At 36.0% G+C, this 16,864-nt stretch overlaps 1 protein-coding gene across 6 annotated transcripts in view; it reads left to right on the forward strand.

Moving 5' to 3' along the window:
• Positions 1-16,864, forward strand: part of FERMT2 (FERM domain containing kindlin 2) — a 72,548-nt gene that overhangs the window by 34,346 nt on the left and 21,338 nt on the right. For all 6 annotated transcript variants that reach the window (XM_082386829.1, XM_082386830.1, XM_082386832.1 and 3 more), the window contains exon 4: positions 8,090-8,224. In XM_082386829.1, coding sequence (XP_082242955.1) covers positions 8,090-8,224 — 135 coding nt within the window. The remainder of the gene's footprint in view (positions 1-8,089; positions 8,225-16,864) is intronic.

Genomic DNA, 16,864 nt, shown 5'->3' on the forward strand with positions numbered 1-16,864 from the left:
GCTTTTTTATTGTGGCTCTCAAATTTTATTTTTCAGTGTTTTATATTTCTATCTGGATCTTTGTTACCCAGGTATTTATGAATACATTTAAGAGTTGTAGACTTTATATAAGTTAAACCTTAACAAAATAGTTCTTTTTAAAAATGGAAAGGACCCTTCCTCCCCCTTGTTAATATCCAAGAGCCCCTTCTTATCTCTGTTTTTTTATTTTTAATTTAAAAAAAAATTTTTTTATTTTTATTTTTTTATTTTTGGCTGCATTGGGTCTTTGTTGCTGCGTGTGCGGGCTTTAGTTGCGGTGAGCGGGGGCTACTCTTTGTTGCAGTATGTGGGCTTCTCACTGTGGTGGCTTCTCTTGTTGTGGAGCACGGGCTCTAGAGTGCAGGCTCAGTAGTTGTGGCGCACAGGCTTAGTTGCTTCGTGGCATGTGGGATCCTCCCGGACCAGGGCTTGAACCTGTGTCCCCTGAATTGGCAGGTGGATTCTTAACCACTGCGCCACCAGGGAAGTCCCTCTGGTTATTTTTTAACATCCTATTCATCTCTCACGGATGCCATTGTTTTATCTTTCTGAGATTTGTAATTAAGAGGTTTTTGTTTTATTCTATTCTGTTCTTTGCATTATTTCTGTTTCCATATGTTGTTCTTTTTCATTTCATTTGCTCTCTTTCACATTGGAAGGTCTGTGAGTTTTCCATTGCTGCCATATACTTAGCACCCTAAAACACACATTTATTATCTCACGGTTTCTGTGTGAAAAGTCTGGGCACAGCATGGCTCAGCTGGATCCTCTGCTTAGAATTTTATAAGGCCAAAATTAAGGTGTCAGCAGGGCTCTGTTCCTTCCTGAAGGCCCTGAGAAAGAATTTTGCATGGTAGAATTGGGTTCCCTGTGGCTATAAGACTGACGCTCCCCTTGGCTTGTCTGTTAGCTTCCACAGACCTCCTGAATTCCTTGACTTGTGGTCTCTTCCTTTGTCAAAGCCAGCAACAGCAAGTCCAGCTCTTCTTACTCCTCAAATCTATATGACCTCTCCTCTCTTATCTCTCCTCTGCTTCCCTCTTCTGCCTTTCTCTTCTGTTAGGCAGGCTTCCTGTGATTGCATTGGACCTACTGAGAGAATTGAGGATAATCTCCCTAAAATCAGTTGATCAGTAACCTAAATTCCATTTGCAAAGTCTCTTCACAGCAGTCCCTAGATTAGCGTATGATTGTATAACCAGGGACAGGAATTTTAAGGAGATATCTCTAGAATTCTGCCTATCTCAGAGTCCTTTCTATAAGATCTGTCAGTCATTGATTGTCCATTTTAATTGTCCATTCATACATATACCTAATAGGAAACTCTAGTTGAACAGGGTTTAGCTTGTCACCCTTTTGCAGGGTATTTAGACATTGAGCACACTTTTTCAAATGTCAGTATCTAAAAGATCTTTTCCCTAGGGCTTTTCAGATTTTCCTCTAAGGAATTCTAAAGGGTGCGCGTATCAAAGGGGTAGGTGTAATCCGATGTGGGGCAGGATTCATTTTTCTTGTCTCTCTGTTTTCAGTACATGATCATGCTTGATGTTTGGCACAGTGAGTCAGTGTGTTTCCCATTGGTACTTCCTGCAAACACCTTGATTTCCTATTTGTCCACTTTGCTAAGTCATTTGCTTCTTTCCCATCTGGCTTTTGTCTCAGCATTCTTCTGATGTTGCTTATCTGATGTTTTCTCCTATTATTTTTGTCCTTTTAGGTTCATGTTTTATTTCTTTACATTTTGGTATGATTTTTGGAAAGGAGTGAAAGTAAATGCACAAACTCAACATACATGTTTAACTGGAAACACTCCAGAAAATTTTATTTTTAAACTAAAATGATTATTATTTTACCTGAGAACCCTTCTCTGCTCCTTAGTTTCCCACTTCCTCAGCCCCATAGTTTTGGAGATATATATATGTACTATATATAATTACATAATTATATAGATGATTTATGTAGTCTGTCTTCCACTAGATTTGTATTCTACTTGATAACATTATATTGATTTTGAACGTTAAATTTTATTGCTATGTAGTTTATCCTTTTGTTATAAATAGATCCTGGATTATTGCTTTGTGTAGTGACTCATAATGCTAGTATATCTTTATTATTGAACTATAATTTAGCATAAAGGAAAGATAGCATTGTATTTTGGTGTGCCTATTTTAAAGTTTTATAACTCATAGTCCTCTAGGTGTATTTTATTTTAGTATAAACCTTGTTTAACTACTTATGCTCTTCACCAAATCCAGTCTTATACATGTGATTCAGATTCCTAAATTCACTAGTTTAATTTCTTCTTGATATAAGACACAGTAAATAAGAAGTCCTAAATTCCTGTATCAATGAAGTAGTATTTTATATGGATTTACCTCACTTTTTCTGTTATTGTTGTAATGAAATGAAAACCACTTATTCACATACTTCATGTGTAGCCAATGGCTACCTTGCTCCAATATAGAACTACCTGTCATTAGAGAAATAAGATGTCGTTCTTCTCCCTCCTCCCCTTTCCCTAAGCTACTAGTTCTCAAGGAAAAGTTGGAATCAAAATTACCGATAGAGCTTTCTTTAAAATAGAGATGTGATTGACATATAACATTATATTAGTTTCAGGTGTACAAAATAATGATTCAGTATTTGTATATATTGTGACATGATCACCACAGTAAGTTTAGTTAACATCCATCACTAGAACTTTCATAAAACAAGCTGTTGGAACCCCTGAGTCACTAAGAGTATTATCTGGGGGTGTGGCCTAAGCATATATTTTTAATATAATTATTTTTACATCACAGGAAATTCTCATGGGCACATACAAGTTAGGAGCTGCTTCATCTGCCTATGACTGACCAAAAAGCTAGTTAACAATACTGATTTTTCTAATAATAGTTGGCTTGTGAGCTGACAGGAAATGACCTAGGAACAAAAATCTCAAAGGATGAATCATGTAGTGCAGTGTTTCTCAAGCAGAAACGACATACCAGAAACATTTAGGAGGCTTTTTCCAATTATACATGCTTGCTTTCCCCTCTCCCGCTAAACTTGGTAAATTGTGATAGAAGCGTGTCATATCTCTCAGGCGTGATTAGTTTTATGTCCTTACATACTTTTTAGATTTTTCACCCTGTACCAGTTTATGATTTACTTTGGGGAAATGAATGGGTGGAGAGATAGATTACCACCCTGCCCACACTTAATACCGAAGCAGAGGGGACAAGTGATTATTCAGAAGCTAGGAATTTTCTAAAGCCTTTATTTTCTCCCCACATGGCAGTGATAGCAAAGCTGAGGGTACGTTGAGAACTGAAAGTACAACCCGTAAATCATTAGGTCTCTTAGCATGTTAAGTCTTGTTTCTTTTAAAAGTAGTCTAGGAAATGATGATTCAGTTCTGTTAATTAGATAAATATGGCTCAAAAGACATACTTGAAATATCTTCTGAGTTTCTGAATCTACATAATCTTAGCAATTAGCACTACTGATTCAAACCCCAAAAGTTACTTTTGAGGATAAATGGGTTAACTTTGTTACCGACTTGTGCCCTTGGACTCTTTAATCAATAGAAATCAATAAAAGGCCAGACAAGGAATTCAGCAAGGCTTTACTGGGACTTGTGCTATAGCACAGGAGAGCAAAAACAAGCAACAGTTTCCCTTGCTCTCTCTCTGAGGAGGGCTGGCTGGATCCTTAAATGGGGTGAGGGTAGGGGCAGGTTGGTGGGCGGGGCTGGAGCGGTGGCTTAGATGGTCTGCCCACCCCTTGGTGCTGTGTGTAGGGATCATGCTCAGTACCCTAGTTTTGCTTCCCAGCGCCTCCAAAATGGCAGTTGGTTTGTGGCCTTTTTGTATCTTATTGTTCGTAATTGCCCTAACTGCACATACATGCAGCTATTTTTAGTCCCTTATAGTTTCTGTGTATTCTGTTGCTTGAGGAGACATTTGTCCAGGTGCAAGCACTCTGGTAAAGGGTCCCAGGTCCCAGCCTATCTCAACTTGAATATACAAGACTGAAGAAAATCTTTGATTTTTAATTTTGTAACTTTATTTATTTATTTATTCATGCATGCGTGAAGCGCTGAGTCTTAGTTGCTGCATGAGGGATCTTTAGTTGTGACATGCAGACTTCTTAGTTGTGGCATGCATGCAGGATCTAGTTCCCAGATCAGGGATCGAACCCGGGCCCCCTGCCTAGGGAGCGGGGAGTCTTACCCACTGGACCACCAGGGAAGTCCCATAATTTTGTAAGTTTAGCTAAAGAATATGCTGTCCTATTTTTAACTTGAAAAAGACATGCCTGGAAGCTTTTAAGAAAGTGACAGAATTTAAGAATTTATTTTTAATGTGATTTCTGCTGTTTAGTACCTAAGATGTACTTAGCCCAAAGTTATTAATTTATGAATAAGTAAGGAGCAGTTATGTTCACCTACTCTCTGGTAAAGTATTTGTTCAGGACAATTTTACTGCTGATTCCATTTTCATGTTTCAGAATAATATTCCTCCCAAAATAGCATGTAAAATACAGAACAAGGGACTTGCCTGGTGGTCCAGTGAGTAAGACTCGTGATCCCAATGCACGGGGCCCGGGTTCGATCCCTGGTCGGGGAACTAGATCCCACATGCATGCTGCAACTAAAGATCCCTCATGCTGAAACGAAGATCCTGTGTGCCACAACTAAGACTCGGTGCAGCCTAAATAAATAAATTAATATTAAAAAAATAAGACTCAACTTATAAAAAAAAATAAACAGAACAAAACAAAAACCTAATGTGTACCAGAGTGTTCCTAATAGTAAAAATCAAATAACCAACAGAGAAACAAAAAAATCCATATAGTTATTAAAAGATTTATTTGAATTTTTTTTAAACATGGTACAAGACATATATAAAATAAAATTAAAAAGAAAGTTCAGTGTGGTTTGCAGTGATTGCTGCCACGTTAATCTTTATATGCAATTTAACTTTGATTTGAAGAAATCTAATAGAAAAATGAGTAAAAGGAAGGAAATAATATAAATGGCTAAAAACCCATGAGGAAGTGTAAGAACATCAGTATTAATCAAAGAAATGTAAATTAAAACAAGGAGATAAACATACTGTTTTAAAAATAAAGCTTTTAAAAAAATAACACAGGTGCCCATCTTCCTCCATTTTTGCCTTAAAATTATTATAACCTTTGATCCAGTAATTCTATTCCAATGAATTTCTAAAGAAATAAAATGTGGAAAAATATGTATATGGATAGATGTTTGTAGAACCATTATTTATAATGGGCACAGTATTAGAAGAATGGTTAAATTATGTTATATTAATACAATTTTATACATCTATTAAAATGATCACTGATTCACATAGTCATATTCCATTTTTCAAGAACAGATTTTAAATGTCTTATACTTTTTCATAATTTCCAAATTTATACCATAATTGTATATTTTTTTAAATTAGGAAAAAACCATTAATACTTACAAAGTATTTGTCAGGCCCTGTGCAAGAAACTTTACCCATATTAATCACTGAATTTTCACAAAAACCTCCTGCGGTAGTATTAGTCTCATTTTACAGCTGAGGAAACTTGGATGCTGGCAGGCTAATAAGTAGCTTGCCCAAGTCATACAGCTAATAAATAGAGGAGCTGAGATCCAGGTAGTTTGGCTGTGTGCTTCTGCCTCAAATTGTGCCACATCAGCTCTGCAGCAGGTGTGGTCCATCCTAGCTTGAGTTCCCCTACTGATAAAAAGCTTCCTGAATTTGTAATGCTGGATTGAATCTAGTGAATACTGTGGGTTCCTGAAGGTACAGACTACCCCCTGTCAAATTCTGATCCAGTGACTTAGCAGTCTGCATCATTACAAGTTATGCAGCGACTTGGATTTTGTTGTCTGTGACATATGGGGTAGTGCCACCAAACACTGTGAGATACGACCTAGTGCTTCTTTTTTTTTGCTGCTTTTTTCTTTTATTGTTTTGTCTTTGCTCTCCCTCTCCTTACACTCTTTATTTTTTAATTAACTTTATTTTGGTATAATTGATGTACAATAAACTGCACCCATTTAAAGTGTACAGTTGGATGAGTTTTGACAGATGTTTACATGTCTGTAACTCCCACAGTCAGGATATAGAACATTTCCATTAGCTCTCAAACTCTAGCCTAACAGTCATCGCTCTGCTCTGTCACTATAGATTTGTTGTCATTTTCTGGAATATTGTGAATGGAATCATGCAGTATATACCCTTTTCTAATTGCCTTCTTCCACTTAGATAATGATTTTGAGATACATTCAGGTTATTGCATGTATTAATAGTTTGTTTCTTTTTACTGATGAGTTGTGTTACATTGTAAGAGTAGTATTCCACTGATATGAAAGGATCACATTTTGTTTATCCAGCTGGGTTATTTCCAGTTTTGGCTTTTGTGAGTAAAGCTATTACAAATATGCTTTTCATTATCTTAAGTAAATAACTAGGAGGGGAGTGTCTGAGTTGTATATGTTTAACTTTATAAGGAACTGCCAAAGTGTTTTCAAAAATTCTCATTTCACATTCCCAACAGCTGGTTATGAGAGTTCCAGTTCTTCCACATCCTCACCAACACTGGGTATTATCAGTTTTATTAATGTTGGCCACTCTGATGTGTGTTGTGGTTTTAATTTGCACTTCCCTGACCAGTAATGTTGAGCATCTTTGCATATGCTTCTTGGTTATTCTTATGTATTCTTTGGTGAAGTGCTTGTCCAAATCTTTAGCTCACTGGTCTGCTTATTATTGAGTTGTATGGGTTCTTTATGTATTTTGGATACAACTCCTTTGTCAGATATGCATAATATATTTTGTGAATATTTTGTCCCAATATACAGCTTGCATTTGTTTTCTTAACAGTCTTTCAAGGAGCAGGGTGGTGGTGGTGTTGTTTTCTTGTAGTAAAGGGCAGTTTTTTTATGGGAGGTATGGGTGTCCTATCTAAGAAACCTTTGTCTACTTAAATTTTCTTTTAGGTCTGTGATACATTTAGAATTAATTTTTGCATATTGTGTTAGGTGAGGGCTAAGGTTCTTTTAGAAAAATACATGAATCTCTTGTTTAGCACTATTTATTGAAGAGATTTCCCTTTTCCCTTGAATTGCCATGACGCCTTTGTCCAAAATAATTGACTGCCTGTATCTGGGTTTGTTTCTGGGTCCTCTCTTCTATTCCATTCATTTATACGTCTTATCATTTAGCCAGTAATTGTACTGTTTTAATTGCTGTAGTTTCATGATGTCTTAAAATCAGGTGGTATAAGTCTTCCAACTTTATTTTAAATTGCTTTGACTCATAAAATTTATAAGGAAATGAGAACGATTCTACAATCAACTTGTTCAAAAGAGTAAGCTGGCATTTTGATGAGAATTCCATTGAATCTTTAGCTCAATTTGGGGGGAACTGACTTCTTAACCATTCTTGCAATTTATAAACATGATATATAATATGTAATGTAATATTTATACTTATTTGGGTCATTTTTAATTCTTTTTGTTACTTTCATGTAACCATTTTGCTTCTCATCAGGTTCTGCACATGAAAATGAATAGAATAAACACAAAAACTTGTAGCCATTCGATATCAAGGTAGAAAAGTTAGAGTTGATTAAAATTTTGAGATTTGGTAATGATGGGAAAATATTTTCTTTACATTTACTTCACATATCTTGTGTTAACTTATGGCATACAGAATGAATGAGGGCTACCATATAATATAAACCTTAATTTCTTACAGTTTTGGATTTAAAAATATATAAATAAGAGTTCTGATATTTTCTTTCTGTACCCTAGTAGATTATTATCTTTCCACTTTGAGGTAACTACATTTATTGGATAGTTATGAATTAAGAGTGCTTTGGTATATGGTTTTTAAAAGTGTCATACTCCAGTCTTTTGCATGGCATTAGTATCTGGCAAAACACAAACACACACATACACAGAAGGAAATTACAAATTCTTTTCTTGAATGGATTAATAGATTTACCAAGTGTAATGTGTTTAAATTTTCTGTTATGCTAGTAAAATAATGTTTTTTTATTTTAACAGATATCAGACACCCTGAAGAGCTTTCTCTATTGAAAAAACCCAGAGATCCAACAAAGAAAAAAAAGAAAAAGCTAGATGACCAGTCTGAAGATGAGGCACTTGAATTAGAGGGGCCTCTTATCACTCCTGGATCTGGTGAGGCTTTGACTAAGCATGGGCTCAGTGTGAGAACCATGGACTGTATGCCTCTGTGTGTGTGTATGTGTTTAATTGAAGTATAGTTGATTTACAATATAGTATTAGTTTCAGGTGTAGAGCACAGTGATTCATTTATACACACATACATGTGTGTGTGTGTAAATCAGGAAAAGAATATGTATATTCTTTTTCAGATTCTTTTCCCTTATAGGTTATTAAAAAATATTGAGTATAGTTCCCTGTGCTATACAGTAGGTCTCCCTCTGTGTTTTTGAGATCCGGATAAATGGACTGTGTAGGTCAGGAGAGTGGTCAAGTTAAAGAACACTGTCCCTCAGCATCTTTTCCCTCAAACTTGAAATCATCAGAGTCTGTTATGTGCAGATCATCATGTCAGGTGTTAGCAGTTGCGTCAATAAAAAGAAAAGCTGGTTCTCTGCTCAGGAAGAGTCAAAAGGAGACAGTACCTTAACTGGCCTCAGTTCTTTGCTTTGTGGAAATTGGACAGTTTTTTTTTTTTTTTAGCATTTAGTTCCATTTTTTGGGTATTTTGTGAAAACCACCAGTATTTAGTTAAGACATTATTGTTTTTATCTGGTTACTTAAAACTGTCTCTGTGCTTTGCATATGCTGGTCTCTTAGTGCCTCTCTTTTTCCTTTAAGGTGTTGCTCCTTTAAGAAGCTTTCTCAGATTTCCTTCTGTTACCTCCCCGACCTGAATTAGGTTATCCTTCTGTCATAAGTCACCAGACTTTTCTGTGTTTGGTATTATACTACATGTTCTCCCCTAATAATCGTGAGCCCCTGCATGAAGAGACTGTTTCTTACCTTTTTGTTACCAGGACCCAGCTCAGCATATGCCATGCAAAAGGAACATAGGCAGTGTCTTTTGAGAAGCTAGATGACTAATTAATTAGATTACATGGTTCTTTAGTCCCGGGAAATTAGTTTCTCATGTTTCCATTGGCCACACATTTACAAATCCATTTCTTAGGAAAGATCCCAGCAGCAAATAAGTAAACTAATTTTACTATTCAGTTCATTCCTGGTTTTTTAAATTCTGGGGTGATGATGATGGTAATGAAAGTACACAGTGAACATAGAGGTGATGTATGCCCAGACCTATTTCATACATTTTACTCATGGAAACTCATTTAATTCTCACTACAACCCATTGAGGTGGATTATGTTATTACTCACATATAAGGATGAAGATAAGTAGGAATGTCTAAGGTCACATACCTTGTAACTTTTATGTCACTACTCATGTACTGATTACATTTGGGAGATACCAAGAAATAAGACAATCCTTACTCTTAAGTAGTTTATAGGCTCATTGAAAAGCACAATTACAGGTACTATATTTAAGGAGGTAATACATCAATGTTAAATGAATGTTGCAGAAAATAATGTTATAAGAATTGAGAAGACAAAGCAATTCCAAATAGGGTATATTCCGTTTTGGGATTGGGGAGGTAAGTTTGTGAATTAGCTAGGATTCCAGTGGCTAAGGATTTTGATGGGAAGAAAAGGCAATCCTAGTAGAAAGAATGATATTAACAAAGAACATCCTGGCAAAAGAAAAGTACAAGATGTGTAAATAAACCATTTGAGCCAATTCATGGGAGAGAGACCTCCAAGGAACTTCTGGATCACACTGGAGGGTATTTAATGTCAGGCTGAGGAATATAGGCTAGTGCATTGTAGAGTCATTGGTTTCTGAATATGTTACAAAATGAACAAATCATTATTTTAGAAAATATCAAATTTAATTCCAGTAAAATGAGGAGGAGGGAATGAGGGGAAAGAGTAGTGGTAGAAGCCTACAGATTAGGAGGTGAAAGAGAATGAAAGAATGTGTCTGTCATTAGAATAAGGTAAAAAATCTGATTTAGACTTGACTATATAGATGAAGGCATCTGACAGTAGACACAGTCCCTGCTTTAAATTATTTTTTAGTTTAAATGGAAACTCATTTAATTCTTAAGACAAAGAGCTACATAGAAAAGTATATTTATGGGATGATTTTGGAGGGGTTGAAATCAGTCAGGATTGGTCTTAGAATTGCAAGTGAGAGCTTTTATATACTGCTTTAAGAAAATACAATTTGAAGACAAAAGATAATGAATTAAGACAAGGGAAAGCTCCACATCTTTTAAGAGTAAGTAACTATGGGCTTCTTTTCTTTCTTGTTTTAAATTGAGGTGTTACATACAGTAAAATGAACAGATTTTAAATTACAGATGAATATTTGAAGATGTATATACCTTGTAACCACCCAGAACTTGATGTAGCGTATAGCGTGATACCAACACCCCAGAAGGCCTCTCGCGTGCCTTTTCCCAAATAGCCACTGTTTGCCTCTCTCAGCACAGAATAGTGTTACCAGTTCTTAAACCTCATGTGAATGGAATCATACACTATGTGTGCTCTCTTGTGTCTGTGAAGTGACTGTGTTCTCAGTGAAAGAATTAAAAAAAAAAAAAAAGTTTTTATTTGTCTACACCCAAGCAGTTTAATTAAAAACATTTCTACACTCAAGCAGTTTAATTAAAAACATTTGGGGGCTTCCCTGGTGGCGCAGTGGTTGAGAATCTGCCTGCCAATGCAGGGGACACGGGTTCGAGGCCTGGTCTGGGAAGATCCCACATGCCGTGGAGCAACTAGGCCTGTGAGCCACAACTACTGAGCCTGCGCTCTAGAGCCCGCAAGCCACAACTGCTGAACCCGTGTGCCACAACTGCTGAAGCCCACGTGCCTAGAGCCCATGCTCTGCAGCAAGAGAAGCCACTGCAATGAGAATCCCACTCATGTCAACGAAGAGTAGCTCCCACTCACTGCAACTAGAGAAAGCCTGCGCGCAGCAGTGAAGACCCAATGCAGCCAAAAAAAAGTTAAATAATTAATTAAAAAAAATATTTGAGGAGTTGATGTGAAATCCTAAGAAAGTACACAAAGATAGAGTGACATGTAGAGGACTGATTATCTGTAGAGAAGAAGTCCCATATACACATGAAAAGTAACATGATTAATTTTTTTTTAATTTATTTATTTAATTTATTTTATTTTTGGCTGCGTTGGGTCTTTGTTGCTGCGTGCAAGCTTTCTCTAGTTGTGGCAAGTGTGGGCTACTCTTCGTTGCTGTGCGTGGGCTTCTCATTGCGGTGGCTTCTCTTGTTGCAGGGCACGGGCTCTAGGCGCATGGGCTTCAGTAATTATGGCACGTGGGTTCAGTAGTTGTGGCTCTCGGGCTCTAGAGCACAGGCTCAGTAGTGTGGCGCACGGGCTTAGCTGCTCCACGGCATGTGGGATCTTCCCGGACCAGGGCTCGAATCCGTGTCCCCTGCATTGGCAGGCGGATTCTTAACCACTGCGCCACCAGGGAAGCCCCAACATGTGATTAATTTTTAAAACAAATATTAAATATCTAGTTTGCATGACTTTATGATTTATCAGTCATGTTAGTCAATTATTGGACCAAATACTGAAAAATATGATCACTTGCATGTTGTGCCCATAATAACTAGCAACAGGTCCATATGTCTCAGTTTATGACATCTTCGGGGTGTCAGATACTGTGCTCAGTGCTTCACATATGTTCCTGTACTGCAGGGTGTGGTAAGGAGTAGGTGTAATTTTCATTTTACTGAGGAGGAAACAGGCTTAGTTTCCCTTAGTGCTCACGTGCTTCTTGAATTGTGAGCATCTCAGTGTGAGCATGGTTAACAATTATGTGTATGTGTGTATATATTCAATAAATGATGATTATTATTTATACATACATTATCTTTCATTTTATCCTCACAGAACACCTATGATTCTGGTAGCATTATTCCCATTTTACTTACAAGGAAAGAACATTACAAGGGTTAAGTAATTTGCCCAAGGTCACAAAGCTAATTAGGGACACAGCTAGGATTCAAATCCAGGTTACTCTGGCTCTAGCACTCATGTTTCTAACCATTATGTAACATCATCTCTCCAATTATAACATTTAAAGTAAATATTTTATGAATTCTAATACGAACATTTGATAAAATATTGGTGTATAAGTTATACCTCAACAAAGCTTTTTTTAAAAGTAATGTTTCAAGAGGTAAAGGATCATGAGTGAATTAATGATTCTCAGACTTTAGTCAAACTCTTATACAGAATTATGGTAAAATTCTGAGTTTTTAAATACCTTGCTTACAGACTGTGCTCAAGTGATACACTCTTGAGTGCCTTGCCACTTCATAGCTGTAACTAGGTAAATATCTAATCTCCAAATACCTGTGAGGAGGGAACCATTTAAGTAGCCTGATCCCATGTCTGGGGAAACAGCTTTTCCAAGTAAGAATTAACTTTACTGTATAGTACTGACTTACAGACTACCAATTTCAGGATTTATTATGTAAATAGAAATAGAAAATTACTTCATTAGAAACTTTCCTAAGAAATCTTAAAAGCAGCTAGACAAAGGAAAAGTCTGGGTCCTAAAGTAACAGAGAAAGTAATCAGTACTTAACTTGCTTGGCACTGTCAGGAAAATCACCATGCAGGATGCCATTTTTCCTAACTGGAATTTGCCATTTTAAACATCAAAAAATTTTTTTAAAAACTATTCTTTAATTATAAAAGCAATGGGAGTTCCCTGGTGGCCTAGTGGTTAGGATTCTGGGCTTTAACTGCTGTGGCTCGGGTTCAATCCCTGGTTGGAGAATTGAGATCTTGCAAGCTGTGTGACGTGGCCAAAAAAAAAATTATAAAAGGGATGCATGCTCATAGTAAAAATTCAAATATTACAGAATTATGTTTTTGTTTTTAATGATGAAAGTGGGACTGTGTTATACATGCATTTATAATCTGTGGTTTTTTTCACTCAGTGATACATACTAATGGACTTTATATCATTTTTTAATTACAAAACTTATACATTAGTACAGCCTCATTATAAAAAATAGAAGTACCATAGTATAGAAAATGTACTAAACCAAAGCTGAAAATTTGACTTCAGTTCATTCCCTTGGTACTCCCTATCAAGAAGTAGCCATTTCTTAATCACTGTGTATAACTATATTGTAAACAGTTGGAGTACAACTTGCCAGTACCTTTTCTATGTTTTATATCTACTTGCATGTCTAGTTTTGTTTTTATAACATTAATGAGAGACATATATATTATATATTGTTCTGCAGTATGAGTTTTTTCATTGAACAGTATGTTTTGGTGATCTTTCTGTGTGTCAGAGTAGAGGTCTCCCTACTTCTATGTATATAGTGTCAAATTTTTCCATGTAGAAGAACTACGTTTAACTGTTTCTCTAGCTAACTAGTATCTAATTTTTCTGTCAAATATACTCCAGAAAGTTTCTCCAAGATTCAGACATACAGTTGACCCTTGAACAATGTGGGGTTGGGAGGTCAACCTTCTTTGAAATCGAAAATCTGCATATAACCTGTAGTTACCCCTCCATACCCGAAGTTCCACATCCACAGACTCAACCAACACAGTATATGAAAGTGCCCCTTTTCCTACATTCTGCCCAATACTGAATGTTGTAAATCTTTACAAAAATGTTTGCCAGTGTGACAGGTATCTCAGAATTACTTTTTTATTTTCCTGGTAAACACTGAGTGTGAACAATAGTTGAATAATATTTCATATATTTATTAGCCATTCCTGTTTCTTCTCTTAATTTTCAGTTATAGACTTTGTCCATTTTCTTTAATCTATGTTTTTGTTTTAGTGATATTAATCTTTTGATGTGATAAATATTTTCCCTATACTGGCATTCTGTATTTAAGTTTGTCTGTGCTCTTTTTTACTATACTAAAGTCTTAGATTTTTATGTAGTCAAATCTGGCATTTATTTTGTAGTTCTCTGTTTTCACTGTTAATAAAATCTTCACAAATATTACAGAAAATTTTCTATATTTCCTTTTAATACTTTTATAATTACTTCATATTTATATATTTTAATTTATCTAATATCAATATTCATATTTTTAATTCACCTGTAATGTGTTTTCTAAGTATGGTATGAGCTAGATACTTTGATGGAAAAATTTCTTAAGTGTATTAAATACTTCAGTATTTTTTTAAAAAGGATATATGTGAGTATAATAACTAAGTTATGAGGCAGATTCTACTGTATTAAAATATAGGGATACTCTCAGGAGCTATTAGGTTACATTGGGTTTTTAATATTTATAGTAGGTGTCCCAAGACTGTAGTGCTTGTTGAAGTCTTTGTTTCTCATCCTTATAGTTTTTAAGTTATCATTGCATGTTGTTCAGCAAACTCATATTTTATTGCTACTTCATCTTACCCTGTATTCGTTTTCTGCTTCAAATATGGCTTAAATTGGGCAATCAGGAATACAGGCTGGCTGGGATTATCACTGAACTGGGACTTAAACACACATGCCCTCTGACCCAGCAGTGCTGCTAGAATTGGGGAATAGGTGCAAAACTGTTTATCGGAAGGCACTGTTTGCAATAGCAGTGGTGACATCAGTAATAAAACTCTAAAATGAATAAATGCACACCAACTGGGAATGGCTTAATACGTTACGGTACCTGGGGGGCAGTGTATTTAGCTGCAGTCAGACTGCTGATTTACAGTTTGGCTCTGCAACTTAATAGCTCTTGACATTGGACATGTATATTAACTTCTCCTTGCCTCAGTTTGCTCCTCTGAAATGACTATAATAGGTTTGTTGGGAACATTAAATGAGTTATTACTGTAGATTGCCTAACAAAAAAGAACAAACGGGAAAAATGAAGTGATCAGATACGACGTGTAGATTATACAAAGTATAGGTAAATAAGAGGGAAGGGAATTGATTGGGTGGCTGATTCTATTAAATGATGTGTAATGTAGGGGAATATATTTTCTGTTTTAAAAACTTCATAAAGAAGTTTCTAAATCAATTCTAACTTTACTCAGTTCTGAATAGTAATTATAGTTCATACCAGGAATGAATTTTCAGTATTCTGACATATTTAGTAAAAGATTTGTTTGCTAGATCTTTGAAATAAACAATGAGAAGATTCTGCCTAGAAGGTAATGTTTTTTTTTCCACACGGTATTTACATGTATACTCCCTATAGCAGAATTATTCTTTGCCCAGATGAGCTGGAGTAATGTTTTCAGCCCTTTTAATAAGTAACTCTTTCACAAAATGCCTTTGTAGTTTAAGGTTCTTGCTTTAAAGGTACAACTAAATATCCCAGTGTTCTTCCTTAAAGGCTGAAAAGGAGCATTCACAGCTTTCTTTGTTGCTTATTTAACAATGTTCACATTCTACAAGTTGTTTAAGTATCCATTGGGAGAATACATTTAGGGGTATCAAATCAGATACCCTGAGGCTAGTTAAGAGATTTTTTTTTTTTTTTCACTTTGTGTTCTCTTCCTAGACTCCGTCTTGACAACTTCAAAAATCTCTAGCATTACCACCACTTTTTCATAGGTAATTGTTTCTGTCATTGTGTGTTGGGGGTTGGTATGCCATTAGAGATGAAAGGAGAGAAATTCCTAAGCATATTCCTAAATTAGGTAAGGAAAACAGCCATTCCATTAACATCATCCATTAACAGTGTGACACCCATTTACACATTTTCTTTTTAAAAATTATGACTACAGGATAAAATATATTAACAGAGTTAGAACTTTGAAGGGGTGCTTTTACTTAATGTCATTCTGAATTTTTTTAAAGTCTTAATTTAATCTCCTTAATTTTTATAGTCTAAATGACAGAGGATAGATCATCAGTGGACTAATTCAACAATTTTTTTTTAATGTGCCTCTACTACATACCTAGCCCTTTAACACTGAGAAAGCAGAAGATTAAAAAGACAGTATCTCTACAGCTTCAGGGCTTTAATTATAAAATGCACCTTGTTAGCCTCTTTCTAGGGCAATATTTATATATCCCTTTGCTTGAATACTTTATTTGTAAATCTGTTGGAGCCAGTTCAGCTATTCACTGAGAAAATTATTCCCTTAATTTATGTGAATTTATTCAGTTACATTGAGCTGTCTTAAAACAGGGTACAGTGATTTCAAAGGGTGATAAATGTATACATGTTTGTCAGTAACACATGACTAGAGCACAACCTCTTTTTTTTTTTTTTAATGACTTTTTAAAAAAATTATTTTTATTTATTTATTTATTTGGCTGCATTGGGTCTTCATTGCTGCACAGGCTCTCTCCAGCTGCGGTGAGCGGGGGCCACTCCTCATTGCGGTGTACGGGCTTCTCATTGCGGTGGCCTCTCGTTGTGGAGCACAGGCTCCAGGTGCGTGGGTTTCAGTAATTGCAGCACGTGGGCTCAGTAGTTGTGGCCCGCAGGCTCCAGAGCGCAGGCTCAGTAGCTGTGGCACACGAGCCCAGCTGCTCTGTGGTATGTGGGATCTTCCCAAACCAGGGCTCGAACCCGTGTCCCCTGCATTGGCAGGCGGACTCTTAACCACTGTGCCACCAGGGAAGCCCAACCTCATTGTTCTGAATTGGACAAAACTTGTTTTACTTAGATTATAGCTTCTAAGGTTCTTTACTCTTAAATACACTTGGAATATTTACTTCAGTTTATAATTCACAGTTAGGAAAAAATCTGTATTTTCTTCTTCCCATTTTCTTTTCATTTTCATTCT

Source organism: Balaenoptera borealis (genome assembly GCF_965194805.1).
Source record: "Balaenoptera borealis genome assembly, chromosome: 3".
Classification (NCBI taxonomy): domain Eukaryota; kingdom Metazoa; phylum Chordata; class Mammalia; order Artiodactyla; family Balaenopteridae; genus Balaenoptera; species Balaenoptera borealis.